This window comes from Capra hircus (genome assembly GCF_001704415.2).
Source record: "Capra hircus breed San Clemente chromosome X unlocalized genomic scaffold, ASM170441v1, whole genome shotgun sequence".
Classification (NCBI taxonomy): domain Eukaryota; kingdom Metazoa; phylum Chordata; class Mammalia; order Artiodactyla; family Bovidae; genus Capra; species Capra hircus.
The window spans coordinates 63,889,486-63,906,973 of NW_017189516.1; the positions used below are offsets into that span (position 1 = coordinate 63,889,486).

Sequence of the window (17,488 nt, forward strand, 5' to 3'; positions counted from 1 at the left end):
GGCGTGCTGCAGTCCATGGGATCGCAAAGAGTCAGACACGACTGAGTGCCTGAACTGAACTGAGCTGTGCAGACTAGTGACTCAGTTGTACACATACAGATATTCTTTTTCTGATATTCTTTCCCCGTGTGGTTTATTTCAGGAGACTGGATATAGTCCCGTCCTCTACAGTAGGACCTTATTGTCTGTCCATCCTGCATATAAAAGTTTGCATCCGCTAATGTCAAACTCCCACGCCTTCCCTTCCCTGCATCTTGGCACCCACAAGTCTGATCTCTATGTCCGCGAGACTCTATTTCTGTTTTGTCAAGTAGGTTCACTTGTGGACGCTGTATGTTATTATTGCATGTTGTTCCCATTGCAATCCAGGGGAGGCACTGTAAAACTACCGTCTGTGGTTTATTCTCTCTTCTCACCAAGACAGTTTCAGGATTCACACCACGTGTCCTAAACAGGGTTATCACCTGCTTCATTGTGCCCTCGATTTCTACCCAGTTGGATTTACATGCTTTGTGTGTTAGACGTATGGCACACGCCCTCACTGACACGTATGTGCATTAATCAGTTTATTGATCACTTTAGGAATCCAGTAACATCAACAAGAGCACAGGGGACTCGTAGTAGGCAAGTCGCGGGTCGTGACTTCCTGGGAGAGATGAAATGACAATTTCAAGGAAAAGGTCTATTATCTTGATACAGATGATTAGTGCTGTGACGCTGCTCGTATTCTTGACTTTGTTTTCTGCTTGAAACATGAAAAAAAAAAAAAGTAGCACGTTGTTGAGCTGATTAGGATTAACATGATGTTGGTGATAGCATAAAGGAGAAGAGAGAAGCAGTGGATGGTGGACCCAGGGGAGAATTTTCCCTGCACCTTTCACAGAAGTCCTTCTGTGAGTGTGGCCGTGTGGGATTATCCTACAAGACCCTTTTCACAGAAATCCCTGTGTGTGTCCCTGTGGGCTTGCATAGCGTTACTACCTGGTGAAACCAGCGATAAGCAGTCCTGCATCAGGGCATCTGCTGAGAGTCGCTAGGTTACATATTCAGAGGCCTGAGATGTAGAAGACGATATCCTGTGTCACCTGTGCGGCTTACATCGTCTGCAGTCTCCTTTACCATCACGGATGTGTTGCGGCTGCAAGGTCCTTCGTTCCCAGTGGGATTCACCGGGGAGGTCATCACATCTCACAGCTCGGGGCTTCACACCGCCTCCTCCTCTGTCCTCAGAGCGTCTCACCGTGGAGTCTACACCAGTGTTGTGTTTGGACATTTAAATCCAACCACTTATGGAAGCCCGAGCCTTTGCTGTCCAGCAAGGTGGACTGTTTTCTTCTCCTAGTCTTTTTGTAAATCAGTTTTTATTGAAATGTCCTAGATTTGCAGCGTTGTGTTACTTTTAGCTGTACAGCAAGTGATTCGTCTGTACATTTGTGGTGGTTTAGTTGCTAAGTCATGTCCCACTGTTTGCATCCTATGGCCTATAGCTTGCCAGACTCCTCTGTCCATTGGATTTTCCAGGCAAGAATACTGGAGTGGGTTACCATTTTCCACTGCAAGGGATCTTTCTAACTCATGGACAGAAGCCACGTCTCCTGTGTCTCCTCACTGGCAGGCAGATTCTTGACCACTGAGTCACCTCCAAAGCCTCAGTTATACATATATGTAGGTAAATGTATTTCGAAGAAGGCAGTGGCACCCCACTCCAGTGCTCTTGCCTGGAAAATCCCACGGATGGAGGAACCTGGTGGGCTGCAGTCCATGGGGTCGCTAAGAGTCGAACAGGACTGAGCGACTTCACTTTCACTTTTCACTCTCATGCATTGGAGAAGGAAATGGCAACCCAGTCCTGTGTTCTTGCCTGGAGCATCTCAGGGACGGGGGAGCCTGGTGGGCTGTCGTCTATGGCGTCGCACAGAGTCGGACTCGACTGAAGCGCCTCAGCAGCAGCAGGTAAACGTATACCTTTTAGATACTTCTTTTGAAAGTTATTACAAGACATTGCGTACAGTTCTCTGTGTTATCCACTATGCCTTTGTCATTTATTTTAAAAGTTTTACTGTGTATCTGCTCATCTCAAACTCCTAATTTACCCCTTGCCTGCTTCCCCTTTGGTGACCATTAATTTTGTCTGTGTTTGAGAGTCTGTTTCTGTTTCATGAATGGTTCATTGGCATCATATTTTTACGATGCCACGTGGAAGTGACGGCATATGATATTTGCCTTTCTCTGGCTGACTTAGTTCGCTTAGTAAGATCATCTCTGGGCCCATCCGTGTGGCTGCAAATGGCATCGTTTCATTCTTTTTCATGGCTGAGTAATATTCCATTGTGTATGTATCCCGTTCTTAAAACAGTGAAACCTTGCACCTCCCCCAAAGAGCGAACCGACGGAGAAAAACCTCAGTGTGGGATGTCTTACGTCTCTACTCACCCAGCTGATGTTCTCTGTTCTTATGGAGGACAGTCGTCTGTGAAAGAGAATGAATAAGGGGAATAATGACCATTGATATGCCTCTGTTTCCAAGGATTATTTCATAACTGCTTTGTACAAAGATATCTGTGTCAATGGGAATTTTGAATTGAATGTCCTAGTGACGTGTTTTCATTTTGGAAACCTGTCATCCTCTGGGGCTTTACCTGTTTCGATGACATGTTCTACATTTTCATTTGGAATCCCTCTCTCACTGTTCAGCTGCTGATACTTCTGAAATTCTTCTTGAGTGAAACTGGTTCCTTTGGCTGGATTTCATAGCAGACAGGGCAGAAGAGGTGTGTGTTAGAATCCGTTATGGGTTGTAGAGAGTCACCTGGCTCCTACCTGTAGTGATCAGTAAGTCTCACCAACACCGCTGGCCTCCGCCATCACCTAAACCCAGGTATTTTTCTACAGAGGTGGCCGTGTGTGCACACAGGTCTTCACGGGAGTCCATGGGGGTAGAGTCCACATAGTTACCATGTTACCACGTTCCAGTTCTTGCCACTACTGAGTGAGCTACAGGTCATTCAGCTGTGAGCTTAAGCATGCCCCAGGGAGATGCAGGTTTTCATGGTACAGCGGAGAAGGTCGTGGCAAGTCTGAGACTCACCTCTCAGACTCTAATGCTTCCTGTCCACTTTGTCTACATCCTAGAATTCCATCCCTGGGGTTTTCACAAACCCTCATGAAATGGAGAAGGAAACGGCAACTCACTCCAGTGTTCTTGCCTGGAGAATCCCAGGGACAGAGGAGCCTGGTGGGCTGCCATCCATGGGGTTGCACAGACTCGGACACGACTGAGGCAACTTAGCAGCAGCAGCAGCAGCAGCATGGAATGAATGGGCGGGGAATGATTTGGAATTTTCAAAAGCACACTGACCCCACTGAGATGGTGGATCACCTTATGTTCAATGCCCCATACCTGATATTTTCTGCCTGCTTTTTGTCTGTGGATGATTTTAGTCAAAGTGTAAGTTTATCGGAGAATTGCAAATGTCATATAGCAAAGGAAAACTGTCAAAGGAGATGAAATAATAATAATGTAGTCATGAAGCATAGACAAGGATCTGTAGTTCCTCCCCAAGAGCAATAGATACTGTTCTGGGTCATATCCTATGCGCTGTCTTATAGACGCTGAAACCCCACCCTGGTGGACAAGTTAACTACAGGATGACTAGACTGTAGCTATGACATAAGCTGCCACGATTCAGAGAACTGGTTTCAAGGAGATGGGAATACAGGGACCCAGGAACTGTCGATTCACTGTGCCTAAAACAGTCACGATGATGCTGGTCAGACCACTGATGATCAATTTCAAAATGACTGTTGGAGCTGACCTCTGTTTTCGCAAGGAGCCCTTTCCCTCTGTCTATAAGAGCGCTTGTCCCCCTGTTTGCGAGTTGTGGGCTGGGGCAGTCAGCCTTTGGACAGAAGTCCACTCTCCCCGTAGGTGTCTGCGTCTGAATGAGAGCAAACTTTTCTGTCCAAGAAGCTGGGCTCTTAGTTGCCTTTTGAAGGGCAGGCAGCAATATCCCACATTTGGTGACAACATCACACATGCTACTGAGGAAAAAAACTCACACTTTGTCATCCTCAAAGAACAGACACAACCCCCACCCATCCCCGATGAGGATATAATATCAGAGGGGATAAAGGGGTGTGGGAGTGAACCCAGGGGATTGGGCGGATGGCAGAATGACTGCCATTCCAGACCACACTGCCTCTGCAGTCTTCAGTGTGGTCCTGTGGTATCTGCAGAGCATTGGGTTCAGGTTCAGGCAGTACTTTCATGACTGTGACTAAGGAGAAAGCATTTGTCATGGAGACGAATGCAGTCATGGCCGGGGACCTGTGAGTTTCTAAACTCAGGTTTACACCTTGGTTCACTTTGGCGTCAGGACCCAGCAACTCTGTATGATACTTGGCAATAAACTCATGGAGCATCCTGAAATGTTTCCTTGGATCTCTGGGATAACTGTATCTCATTTTTAAAAGAGCCATCTGATAGAATCCCCCAGTGGATACTTTTCCACAGTTTTCTAGCAGACAGACTTTCTGTATCCCCGACTCACATCACATGAAGTCTGAATTCGCCGTGTGAACACACATCTGTTTGAATGCGCTTCATATAAGGTGCTGTGCTCAGTCGCTCAGTCATGTCTGACTCTTTGTGACCCCATGGAGTATAGACCACCAGGCTCCTGTGTCCGTGGGATTCTTCAGGCAAGAATACTGGAGTGCATTGCTATTCCTTCCTCCAGGGGATCTTCCCAACCCAGGGATCAAACCCAGGTCTCCCATACTGCAGGTGATTTCTTTCCCATCTGAGCCACAGGTCAAGCCCTAATATAAGTTATGTGTGTACCGCTCTCCTTTCTATAAAAATACTGATCATGTGAACACATCTAGTTTGTATTGGGGAAGCTATAGTACATACCGCAACCTTCAGTTAATTTTGTGATCTTCTCTCCATCATCATTTTCAAAATAAAGTACCAGGATGTTGTCTGATACATGAATGATTTGCAAATAATTTGCACCTGCAACTGTGGCAGAGGAAAAAAAAAATCAAACCTCAATATGATTAACTTCTTTTCTTTTCATTTGAGCCTGACTTATTCTTCACATGCTATCGTGAGTCTTGCCTTGGATGATGAACTGTATCTCACTGAGATTTCTAGTGATGTGTTGTTAGAAGTAGTTAAGAGAGCTAGTGAACTAGGAAAGCTTTCTCCACCCCACCCCCTCTTCTCCTGAAGATGAAGACTTCCAGTCTTCTAGACTGAGCAGTCTTTGAATGAAAAAAAGTTGTCTATTGTGATTCTAGGAGGTGTTGAACCTCAACCATCTCATAGGACCTCACAAGAGCTGACTGTTAAATTTTCAAGAATTTTGTAACCCAGTTTGCAAGTACAATCATGGTTAGAAAGGAATTCAAAAATTTAAATGAATGATATTAAAATAAATGTCAGTCCATCATCCAGAGTTATTTCCTAGGACAAGAGGAGATAAAAGAGGTACAGATTAGTCTATCACAAAATGTTGGGCATATATAATGTGAAATGCTTGCAGATTAGATCCTGCGGCTCTGTGTCCACAGTTGAAATTAAAATAAATGTATAAGACCAAGATTAGAGTGCTCTGTTGTACATTTTTTCCCCATAAAAATGAAACATACAGACATTTGATCACTGAGTAGACTATTACAGTACTGATATTAATATTTGAGATTTATGTCCTCTTATTTTAATCATAGGTAGAAATCTATGTTAATCCCCCTTTTAAATTATGTATTAATATTCATATTTGAGAATTATTTCTCCTTATTTTAAGGTATAGAGATAGAAGTCTATGCTAAAGTCCCTTTCAAATTATATAAAAAATGAGGTTGAAATTTTGGCTGTTATTTTAACTGTTTCCATTTTTGGACTTTAAGTTAATCATGTTCTACTTACTAAACCTGTTAATGAAAAACTTTTACTATTTAAAGAATTTCTTTAGTCAAAACAAATTTAATCATGTAGGTCAAGTAAAAGAAAAAATTGTGAAAGAGTCATTATTATCCTAAGTAGGTGATCACACTTCTCCATGCCCAAGGAACATGAGGAGTCCATGTTCTGGGGCTTTTTCTCAGAGACCATCAGTGGCCACATTCCAACCTTGGACCTCATCCTGGTGTGGGATGGAACTGATTGCTGAAAAGTTAAATGGCTTTTCCAAGGTTGCATTGGTAACAAGTACAGGAAATAGTCCACCCATTGAGACATGTAGTTGTTTTGGGTGAAACACAGACTAGCCATCTGAACATGGTCCATGCTTTGGGGAAGACCACCCGTCCGAGAAGCTGGAATACTCACATTCTATGAAGTAAACACCTCCTTCTTGTCTCTTTAGCACTCCTGAGAAAAACTGGCATCTCCCATCTAATCTGAAAAACACAGCAGACAAGACAATTCCTTCCCACCCGTTCACTCCCCAGGGCTTGAGGAGGACACCCTTCTGGGAATAGAGTTCGCACACCCAACTTCACAGCCATGCTTCACACCTCTCGCTGCACATTGGAGCCTGGACCCCATGTCAGAAGTCAACAGACTGCTGGCTTTCAGTTGAGGAGGACTGTGCTTACTTGACGTAAAATGAAATGGAGAGGTATTCGCAGTCATCAATACATTCGATCTTGCGATTGTAACACCTCAGCGGGCCCCCTTCCACAATCTTCTCCTTGTTATCCGCGGCCGAATAAATGGTGCGCCACTCGCCTGTAACCTAAGAAGGAAGTTCCTCATAAACACCAGTCAATCTCTTTTCTGCTTACTCACCAATACACAGCACCACTATGCTTCTGCGTTTACCACAGAAGAGAAGCAAATTGAATCTTATTAAAGCAAAGAGGAGTCCCTCCCTCTACCTTGCAGAACAACATGACAGGAAATCATCTTTCCTATTGGAGCACAAAGCATAGAATTCAGGAAGTTTTGCAGACAATTCAGAGTGTTTTGAAATAGCTAAAAGCATGCCAGTAAAGACCGTGAGAGTTCATATCTTTCTGAACGTTAGCTTGTTAGGCTTTTTGTTTGTTTGTTTTGCCTACAGATGAATAAGACAAATGAAAAATAACCAAGAACAGATCAACAGAGGGCAATATTACGTTCATGTAGATATGTCAACCACAGAAGGTACACAATCTGGTCATACATATACACAGAATCATCTCTGTCAGATGCACACACAGCCTCTCACACACACATGCACACACACAGACACACAAGCAAGCAAGCAAGACCTCCTAGCAGATCAGCTCATGCTGGGTACCTTTGAGGGGTCTATCTCAGCTGGAGTTTCCTGGGCGGCACAAACCAGGACAAGGACGAGACTCAGCAACAGAACCTTCATCTTGTGGCTCTCGACGTCCTTCTTCTACGGAATCTGAGGGCGCCCCAGTTCCTGGAGAGAATGTGCACTGGTCCCGCTTTTTATAGGATACGTCCCTTGGCGGAATACATATTGGTCAAACGTGGTTAATCACACCATCACGGTGACCTAAGCATAATCTTCTGACATCCTGGTTGGCAGCGGAGCAGTTTGGCATTCTGTCCTTCTTATACAACTCCTGTGTTGTTTCTTTCGCATTGAAAAGGTCTGTTTAAGCTTATTTTCTAAAACGAATGTTGGCACCTTTGGTTTAAGGAGATAAATAGGTGGTATCTCTACCAGGAATCAGTTACCAGGGAATTCGTCAGAGGGGTCAATATATGTATTTTTAATATTGAAATTGCACCATAGCTGATGTACAATATTTTTTTGCTACAAGTGTAGCACATAGGTGTTCATAATTTCATTTCTACCTTTAGACTTATAAAATATTGCCTTTTTTATTCCCTATGTTTTCCAATCTTTATTTTTCAAATAATCTTTGTATGTTATGAAGAGTTGGGCACGACTGAGCGACTGAACTGAACCGAACTGACCTCTTATTCCACTCCTTGTCTGCGTGTTACTGACTTCTTTCCCTCAGCATATTCATTTGAATAAACATCTATGTATTTTTGTAGACTCCTTCCCCATTGCCCCTGCATAGTGCCATCAGGGTATGTCCCACTTTTATCCATTCCGGTGTTGATGGATACACATTCATATACACGATCTCGTAAGGAAGTGAGCCATCTTATCTCCTGGGTAGAGACTTAGGGGTTGAGCTGCTGGATCTCTGTGGCTCTGATTTTTGATCCCTACCAACAGGAGATGAGAATTTCCATTGCTCCATCCTTGCCAGGACTCAGTATGGTCAGCTGTTTTCATGTCAGAGACTGTAATGAGTGTGTTAGTGTATACAGTTTCAGGAGTATTTTCCATTTCCTCGGTGAATAAAGTGGGGTTGTTGCCATCTGTTTATTCCCTTTGTCAGGCATCTCTGCAAGTTGGTTTGTTCATTACTGTGTGAATTATTTGTTTTTCATGAAGTCTGTAGGTTTTTGCCTTTTCTGGATATGAGTCTCTTTTCAGAGGGAGATGTGCGAATATTTTCCCCCTGTCACTGGCTTCACTTGTGTTTCCTTAAAGTTGTCCCTCAAAGATGTAAATATTTTGATTGAGGCTTGGTTATTAACATTCTGTTCCCAGTGTGGGATCCTGTTTGGTGTATATTTTAATGAGTAACCGCCTAATCTTTGATCACAGTGTCCACCTGTGTTTTAACTCTAGAGTCTTTCTTGCTTTGGGTCTTACATACACGTCTATGAATCTCTCTGTTAGTTGTAAAATGTGGAGCAATGAAAGAGTTGAAGTTATTATTATTATTTAATTTTTTTTTTGGTCACATGAATTCTCAATTTCTCCAACAGTTTTCCTTATAAGATTATTATTCTCTTCTGAATTTCCTTTGTAACTGTATCCAAAATCTATTTGTCTCTATATTCCTGTCCCTTCCCCAAGAGCAGATTTGGTTGTGTTCTGGTTTGTGTTTCTCCATTCTTGGTTCTCTTTTTGGGGCAGTGTTAAAAAGACAGTTAGAACATGAAGATCACATGAGTGGCCTTCAACAAGTTCGTGTCAAAAGCAAAGCATTCCCGGTTCCCATCTTGTGAAAATAGAATTTTCATCCATTTACGGATCATTAGAGCAGTACACGTTTCTGTTGATTTTCACAAAGCGTGTCTGAAAGAGCAAGACATTAGTTTAGCTACATTTTGGAGCCAAAAGGAATAATCCTTGAATAAATGGTGGCTTCAGAGTTCTCAGCATAAGCAAATACTCAGTTTCACACATAAGGGTTTAATTGACTTAAGTTCTACTTCAGGGGTTTTTTTTTTTTCCTTTTGTTATATTTTTTCCTGTTTATTTATAACTAGCTAAAGAGCTCCTGTGATTTAAAGAAATACGCAATGAACTGAATGGTGACTATGACAAATGGGATTGCACATATACCTGTCAGTGGCTTTTAAGTGTTTTTATCACACACACACACATACACACACGGGATAAAATGACTAACAGATGTGTTAGTCAACTTATGTCTTATGTAAATCACCAGTGATGGTTTTTCTTTGACTCTAGCTTCCTATTCCTGATCTTCCTGCAAACCTCCAAGAGTTGGTATATCCACACTGATTAAAGTTTATACACTTGTGAGAGAGGATCCCTCTTCCCCAGGATGTGATATATTGTCAACTGGATAGAGATCCTTGAAAATAATTTCTCAGATAAAATTTTTTTTAATGGTTCCTATTTCCTGCCCGGTTCCTAATGTTTTCATTATTCACATGTCAACTGCTTCCCTGAGAATTTTTTAGAAGTGTTTTAGTGGGGTATCTCAGTGGTCATACTTCTTATAACTTCTGCTAAGGGTTTGTTTTCGTTTTAAATTTTACAGCGCACACTGGGTCTTGCTTGCTGCGTTCTGCCTTTCGCTAGTGCTGGAGTGAGGGCTTGTCGTTGTGATGGTTCTCTTGTTCAGGCTCTGGAGCAGGAGCGGAGTTTGTGTAGTGCGTGGCCTTTGTTATCATACACACGTGGGATCTTCCAGGATATGGATTCAGTGTGTGTTCCCTGCGTTGGCAGGTGGAATCTGAACCACTGGACCCCTGGGGAAGTCCGTCTGCTCCATTTGTCCTTTCTTCGTTTTAATTCTTGTTTAAGGTCGCTTCCTTGGGTCAGACCTAAGGGAGCATAGCTTCATTCTTCCCGGGGCTATTAGCAGCTGTCCTCCATACTGCGCCAGGAGCAATATTGGACACCTTCCAACCTGCGGGGGCGGGGGGGGGCTCATCTTTCAGTGTCATGTCTGTTTGCCACTTTGTACAGTTCATGGGGTTCCCGCAGTGAGAGGACTGCAGTGGTTGGCCACTGCCCCCCTCCAGTGGGTCGCCTTCTCTCAGAACTCTTCACTATGACCCATTCTGTCTTGGGTGTCCCTACACGAAATGGCCCGTAGCTTCGCTGAGTCATGCTAGCCCCTTCAGCACACAAAGCAGTGATCCATGAAGGGAGTATAGCTTATTCGTCAACCGCCATTGTTCCATTTTCCGTCAACAACTCGAGTCAACGGACACCAGTATCTTGACCTTGGACATCAGTGTGTGCTTGTAACATGCATTCAGAGTGCACGCAGCTTACAGTGAGCCCTGGCAGGGTCCAGGCCCAGTGCCCTATTCTGTCTCGCCTCTCACTTCACAGCCGTTCAGGTGCACCCAGCATTCCACCCCCTCATGAATCAACCAGAGGTCTCCAGAGTGGTCTAGGATGGCCTCATCTTTTTCACCTCCCTTACACATTTTTCCTGGTGCCTTGTCTGGTCAAGTGGCATGACCTACGGGACACCCATGATGCTTCTTTGGCCCATCGGTTGGCACCAATCAATGACTATTACTTTGAGAAATATCTGATGAGCAAGCACCTTCTATGCAGAGCTTTAGGTAACTCTGCACCTGCATTGCGTCAGCATCGAAGTCTCTGCTTCTGGGGTTTGAGAAGGAGAGTAGCCCCCCTCTAGTCGGACATCACAGACCCTGTGCTTTGTGAACACCATCACTGCCCTTTCTTTAGTAAACACTGTTCACTTTTGTTGTGTGTGTGTGTGTGTGTGTGTGCACTCAGTTCATAAACCATGCCTGACTCTAGCGACTCCTTGGACTGTAGCCTGCCAGACTCCTCTGTTCATGGATTCTCCAGGCAAGAATACTGGAGTGGGGTTCCATTACCTTCTCCAGGGCATCTTCTTGACCCAGGGATCAAATCTGCATCTCTTCCATCCCCTGAAACAGTAGGTGTATTCTTTTTTTACCACTGTGCCCCCTGGAAGCCATGTAAGACTTCATTCTGAAACATCTTTACCACCTCCTGCAACCCCACAGCAGATGAACACTGCTTGACACCATCGTTGAGTTGTTTTCAGGTTCCACTTAGGACAGCTCAGAATAAGGTACCTGAAAACCAATCCCATTTCTCATGTGACAACTGATCAGAACCTCATTTCTGCATATAAAACTACCTTCTGTGGCTTTTTCTCTCATGTCACAGAAACACTTGCAGAATTCACACCATGCATCCTAAACAGAGTTATTTCCACCTTTGTTGTACACTCGATTTTCTGCACAGTTGAATTTACATGTGTAGAGTCTTTGCAAATATAGAAACTTTGTTCACTACACATAGGTGCTTTAATCAATTTATTGATCAGTTCAGGAATCCAGTAACATTAGCAAGAGCAGAGGACATTCACAGTTGGACAGCCGTGGGTTCAGGGTCATGATTTCCTGGGATAGAATAAATGATGATTTCAAGGAAAAGGTCTACCGTCTTCGTATGGATGATTAGGATACCTTAGTGCTTTGATGCTGCTCTATTCTTGCTTCATTTTTTTTTCTCTTTTAACATGAAAAAAAGTAAAACATTGTTAACCTGATTAGGACTAATATGATATTGTCTGAAGCATGATAGAAGCAGTTGCTGATGGAAGCAGTGGGGAAATTTTCTTACAAGACCCATTTCACAGAAGTTCCTCTGTGTGTGTATCCCTGGGGGTTCCATGGATTTACCATGTGGTGAAACTAGCTGTGAGCAGTCTGGTATGAGGTCTGATATCGAGAGACACTAAGTTACATGTTCACAGCTCTTTGAGACGTAGGAGATTATATGCTGTGTGCCCTGTGCCGCTAACATCTTCTGTAATATCATTTATCATCACGCATGTGTTGTGGCTGCGAGCCCATTCATTCACAGTGGGATTCCCCAGCGATCATCATCACTCCCAGCTCAGGCCTTCACACCACCTCCGTTGTCCTCAAAGCATCTCACAGTGGATTCTACACCAATGTCAGTATTTAGATATTCTCATCCAAAGACTAAGGAAGCCCAACCCTTTGACACGTGGCAAGGTGAAGGGTTTGGTCATCCCAATCTTTTTTTTTAAGTTAATTTTTATTGAAACGTAGTTGATGTTCAATGTTGCGTTAGATTCAGGTACAGAGCAAAGTGACGCATTTATACGTTTGCTGCTGCTTTCTCGGTATGTTGTTCCTACTGTGACACTATGCACTATAGCTTCCCAGATTCCTGTGTCCGTTGGAATTTCCAGGCAAGGATACTGGTGTGGGGGTGCCATTTCCTATTCTAAGGACCTTCCTGACCCAGGGATAAAGTCACGTTTCCTGTGTCTGCTGCATTGGCAGGCAGATTCTGGAACTCGGAGTCACCTGGGAAGCCCTCACTTACATATATGTGTAGGTAAATGTATACCTTTTTTCATTCTTCTTCTTAAAAGTTATTAGAAGACACTCAGTATAGGTCCCTGTTCTCTCCAGTTGGTCTTTGTCATTTATTTTATGTATTTTTGTGTCTATCTGCTCATCTGAAACTCAGAATTTCCCGCCTGCCTGCTTCCCCCTTGGTCACCATTCATATTATCTGTGTTTGAGTCTGCCTCTGTTCTTTATTGGTTCATTTGAATGCTATTTTAGATTCCACGTGGAAGTGATGGCATATGATATTTGCGTTTCTCATTCTGAGTTACTTTACTTAGTAACATCATCTCTAACCTCATCCAGGTTGCTGCAAATGGTATTTTTCATTCTTTTTGTTGGCTGAGTAATATTCCATTGTGTATGTACCCCATTCTTAAAGTGGTAAAACCCCCTTCCCCCAAAGTGTTAAGCTACTGAGAAAAAAAATATGTTGTAAGCGTCATATTTTTACTTACCGAACCGCTCTTCACTGTTCTTATGGAGGACAATTGTCTGTGAAAGAGAATGAAAAAGAGGGAAAATGACTATTGACATGCCTCTGTTTCAAAGGATTATTTCAAAACAGCTCTTATTCAAGATATCTCTGCCAATAGGTAATTTGAATGGGACGTTCTAGTAATGAGTTTTCATTTTGGAAACCTGTCATCCTCTGGGGCTTTACCTGTTTCGATGACATTTTCTATATTTTCATTTGGAACCCCCCTTTCACTGTTCAGCTGCTGATACTTCTGAAGTTCTTCTTGAGTGAAACTGGTTCCTTTGGCTGGATTTCATAGCAGACAGGGCAGAAGAGGTGTGTGTTAGAATCCGTTATGGGTTGTAGAGAGTCCCTGGCCCCTACCTGTAGTGATAGGTAAGTCTCAGCAACACCGTTGCCCTCCACCATCACCTAAACCCTGCTTTCCAGGTAGTTATTTACAGAGGTGCCCGAGCGTGCACACAGGCCTTCAGATGTGTCCGTGGGGTAGAGTCCACACGGTTAACACGTTATCCCCTTCCAGTTCAGAGAACTAGTCATTGAACTGTTAATCATTCAGCCAAGACCTTAGGCAGCCCCCTGTGAGATGCAGTCTTTCATGGGACATCACAGAAGGTCATGGCAGGTCTGAGACTCGGAATTCCTCCCAACTCCATCTCTTCCTGTCCACTTTGTTGACATTCTAGAAGCCCATCCCTGCTGTTTTCATGAACCCCTGTGAAATGAATGGGCGCGGAAATGATGGGGAAGTTTCGAAACCACACTGGTCCTAGTGAGATGGAACAGAACCTTGTGTTCCTTGCCCCACCCACCCTGTTTTTTGGCCTGCCTTTTGTCTGTGAAATATTTAAGTCAAAGGGTACGTTTAATCAGAGAAATGAGAATGCAGGAAAGCAAAGGGAAATGGTCAAAAGAGACCAAGGAAAAATAATGTAGTTATGAAGCAAAGACAAGCACCTGTAGCTCCCCTCCAAGGACAACAGATACTGTTCTGGGTCATATCCTGCAAGCTGTTTGTTACCCCATGGACTCTAGCCCGCCAGGCTCCTCTGCCTATGGGGATTTTCCAGGCGAGAATACTGGAGTGGGTTGCTATGCCCTCCTCCATGGAATCTTCCCTACCCAGGGATCAAACCCAGCTCTCCCACATTGGATGTGGGTTCTTTCCCAGCTGAGCCACCTGAAGCCCTATCGTAAGGTGTCTGTACCTCTCTCCTTAGTGTAAAAGTACTGATAATAGGAGCTCATCTACATAAGCTCCAGTACTTACCAAGACCTTCAGTCATTTTTGTGATCCTCTCCCCATCATAATTTTCAACATAAGTTACCAGCATGTTTTCTGACACATGAATCACTTCCAAAGTATTGGTACCGTCGACTGTGACAGGAAAAAAAAAAAAAATTCAAACCTCCGTATGATGAACTTCTTTCCTTTTCAGTTGAACATGTATTATTCTTCTCACGCTCTCTATCATCTGTTTTCCCTCTGATGGTAAACTTTGTCTCAAAGAGATTTCTAGCGGTGTATTGTTAGAATCTTTAAGAGAGCTAGTGAAGTAGGAAAGCTCTCTCCACAGCCCCCTCTCCTGAAGATCATCAAGAATTTCAGTCTTCTAAACTGAGCACTCTGTGGACGATAGCAAAGTTGCTTGTTTGCAACTATAGTTGAACCTCAGCCATCTCATAGCCACTCACAAGAGCTGACTGTTACACTTTCAGGAATTTTGTGACCCAATTTGCAAGTACCATCATGGTTAGAAAGCAATTCTAAAAAATTAGATGAATCTTAGTAAAATGAGAGTTACTGCATATCCAGAGTTATTTCCTAGCATAAGAGCTAACAAAAGAGGTATACGTTAGTCTACTGTCTAATGTTGGACATACATACTCTTGAAGGATTGCAGATTAGATCCTGTGGCTGCATATCCACAGTTCAAATTAAAATAGTTGCATCAGACCAAGATCAGAGTGCTCTGTTGTATACGTTGTCCATGAAAATGAAACCTGTGGACATTGGATCACTTAATGTAATGTTACAGTGTTGATATTAATACTTGAGGATCATTTCCTGTTATTTTCAAATACAGAGAAAGAAATCTGTTAGTGCCCCTTTCAGCTTATGTATTGATACTATATTTGAGAAATATTTCTTGTTATTTCAAACTGTGGAGATAGAAGTCTATGCTAAACTCACTTTCAATATATGTAAACATTCTTTGAAATTTTTGCTCTTGTTTTGAAGTGAAGTGAAAATCACTCAGTTGTGTCTGACATGTGTGAACCTCGGCCTGTCACCCATCAGACTCCCCTGTCCATGGGATTCTCCAGGCAAGAATACTAGAGTAGGTAGTCATTTTCTTCTCCAGGGTACTTCCAAACCCAGGAATAAAACCTGGGTCTCCTGCATTGCAGAGCTCTTATTTTAGCTGCTCTCATTTGGGGGCTTTAAATTAATCATGTTCTACTTACTACACTTACTAATAAAGAAAGTTAATATTTAAGAAATTTCTTCACTTTAAGCAAATTTGATCATGTAGATGAAATAAGAGGTAGAAACAACTTTGAAAGAGTCTTTATAATCTTAAAATAGTAATATATACATAATCTTATGCCCTTCACCACGCCCAGGGAACATATATAGTCACCATTCTGGGACTTTTTCTCAGAGACCATCAATGGCCACATTCCATCCTTGGATCTCATGCCAGTGTTGTGGAACAGAATTGATTCCTGAAAAATTAAATGGCTTTTCCAAGATTGCATTGGTAATGAGTAGTGGAAGCAGTCCACCCATCCAGACATCTAGTTTTCTTTGATGGAACCGAGGCTATCCAACTGAACATGTGGCATGGTTTTGGGAAGACAGCCCATCGGAAAAGCTCGAATACTTACATTGTATGACGTACACATATCCTTCTTTTCTCTTTGCCACTTCTGTGAGCAACAGACATGTGCCATCGTCCCTGAAAAACCAACAGACAAGACATCCCTTCTCACCATCCATTTCCCAGCACTAGAGGACACCCTTGAATAGAGTTCGCACCCTCAGCTTCACAGCCATGACTCCCACCTTTCACTGCACGTTGGAGCCCAGACCCTGTCTCCAAAGTCAGCAGTCTCCTTGCTTTCCATTAAGGAAGATTGTGCTTACTTGAGATAAAATGTAATGGAGAGAGATTCACAGTCATTGATGCATTCAACCCGACGATAGTAATTCCTCAGCGGGCCCCCTTCCACAATCTTGTCCTTGTTATCTGCAGCTGCGTAAATGGTACGCCACTCTCCTGGAATCTAAGAAGGAAGGCCTCCATAAGCATCAGTCAATATCTCTTTTGGTTCCTCACCAGTACACAGTACCACCTTTGCTTCTGCCTTTCACAGAGAAGAGAAGTAAATTCAACCTTATTAAGCAGAGTTCTACCCCTTACCTTGTTGAATAACATGACATGAATTCACGATTCCTGTTCGAGCAGAAAGTGTAGAATTCAGGGGTTTTTTTTTGAAATAAAACATGTCATGATTGGTCATGACTCTCTGAATGATAGCATGATAAATTGTTTCCTTTTTTTTTTTTTTTTTAGCCTATAGACTAAGAAGATGAAGAAAAAATAAAAGACCGGATAGGCAAACGGTTGCATTTTTCTCAGGTAGTTACATGGACCCCGGTATGTATACAATCTGATCCTGCATATAAATGAGCTAATCTCTTACATGTACACAAAAACAAGCACACACACACACATGCACACAGACACACACACACACACACACACACACACTCAAACAAGCAAGACCTTCTAGGAGATCACCTCATTCTGCGTACCTTTGAGGGGTCTATCTCAGCTGGAGTTTCCTGGGCAGCACCAACCAGACCACAGAGGAGAGTCAGGAACACGACCTTCATCTTGGGATTCTCATGGCCCTTCTTCTAGAGAAGCTGAGGGCGTCCCAGCTGTTGGAGAGGTTGTGAATTGGTTGCACTTTTTATAGGATACGTCTCTTGTCAGAATACATGATGATCAAACAGTGGTCAGTCACACCATGTGGTTACATAGATGTCATCTTCCCACATCCTGCATGGCAGCTGAGCTTTTTTCGTGGTTTTCTGTGGATCTTATAAAGCTATTTACTTTTAGACAAGCTGCAGTGGACCTGGACATTAAGTCTTCACTGTAAATAAGAAATCACAGGACACTTGAGGTATTTCCAGGACACTGATATTTATATTCTTGTCCATCCTCCAAGCGTCCAAGACACATATCCTCAACCTCTGTGTTATTTCTTTCACATTGAAG

The 17,488-nt window shown here is 43.1% G+C and overlaps 2 protein-coding genes across 3 annotated transcripts; both read right to left on the minus strand.

Annotated features, from left to right (window-relative positions):
- Positions 1 to 553: 553 nt before the first annotated feature.
- On the minus strand, positions 554 to 7,458 carry LOC102186944 (allergen Bos d 2). Of its 2 annotated transcripts, none has more exons than XM_018044027.1 (7): positions 7,290 to 7,458; positions 6,604 to 6,743; positions 6,335 to 6,405; positions 4,916 to 5,023; positions 2,640 to 2,741; positions 2,434 to 2,470; positions 554 to 745 (listed from the first exon to the last, which is right to left on the minus strand). In XM_018044027.1, the coding sequence occupies exons 1-6, from the start codon at positions 7,368 to 7,370 to the stop codon at positions 2,454 to 2,456; spliced, it is 519 nt and encodes a 172-aa protein (XP_017899516.1). In that variant the 5' UTR covers positions 7,371 to 7,458; the 3' UTR covers positions 554 to 745; positions 2,434 to 2,453. The 2 variants fall into 2 exon arrangements, with proteins under 2 accessions (XP_017899516.1, XP_017899515.1); XM_018044026.1 differs by having other exon boundaries at positions 554 to 742; positions 7,290 to 7,456.
- A 5,712-nt stretch (positions 7,459 to 13,170) lies between these two features.
- On the minus strand, positions 13,171 to 17,146 carry LOC102189201 (allergen Bos d 2). Its single transcript, XM_005701239.2, has 6 exons — positions 17,017 to 17,146; positions 16,345 to 16,484; positions 16,086 to 16,156; positions 14,464 to 14,571; positions 13,377 to 13,478; positions 13,171 to 13,207 (listed from the first exon to the last, which is right to left on the minus strand). The coding sequence occupies exons 1-6, from the start codon at positions 17,095 to 17,097 to the stop codon at positions 13,191 to 13,193; spliced, it is 519 nt and encodes a 172-aa protein (XP_005701296.2). The 5' UTR covers positions 17,098 to 17,146; the 3' UTR covers positions 13,171 to 13,190.
- Positions 17,147 to 17,488: the final 342 nt, after the last annotated feature.

Bases quoted from the DNA above. Each gene is read 5' to 3' on its own strand.
- LOC102186944 (XM_018044027.1), bottom strand. From the start codon at position 7,370: ATGAAGGTTCTGTTGCTGAGTCTCGTCCTTGTCCTGGTTTGTGCCGCC. The intron at 6,744-7,289 runs GTACCCAGCATG...CTTCCTTCTTAG, and splicing joins CTGAGATAGACCCCTCAAAG to GTTACAGGCGAGTGGCGCAC. The intron at 6,406-6,603 runs GTAAGCACAGTC...TGTGTTTTTCAG, and splicing joins TCCATTTCATTTTACGTCAA to ATTAGATGGGAGATGCCAGT.
- LOC102189201 (XM_005701239.2), bottom strand. From the start codon at position 17,097: ATGAAGGTCGTGTTCCTGACTCTCCTCTGTGGTCTGGTTGGTGCTGCC. The intron at 16,485-17,016 runs GTACGCAGAATG...CTTCCTTCTTAG, and splicing joins CTGAGATAGACCCCTCAAAG to ATTCCAGGAGAGTGGCGTAC. The intron at 16,157-16,344 runs GTAAGCACAATC...TTGGTTTTTCAG, and splicing joins TCCATTACATTTTATCTCAA to GGACGATGGCACATGTCTGT.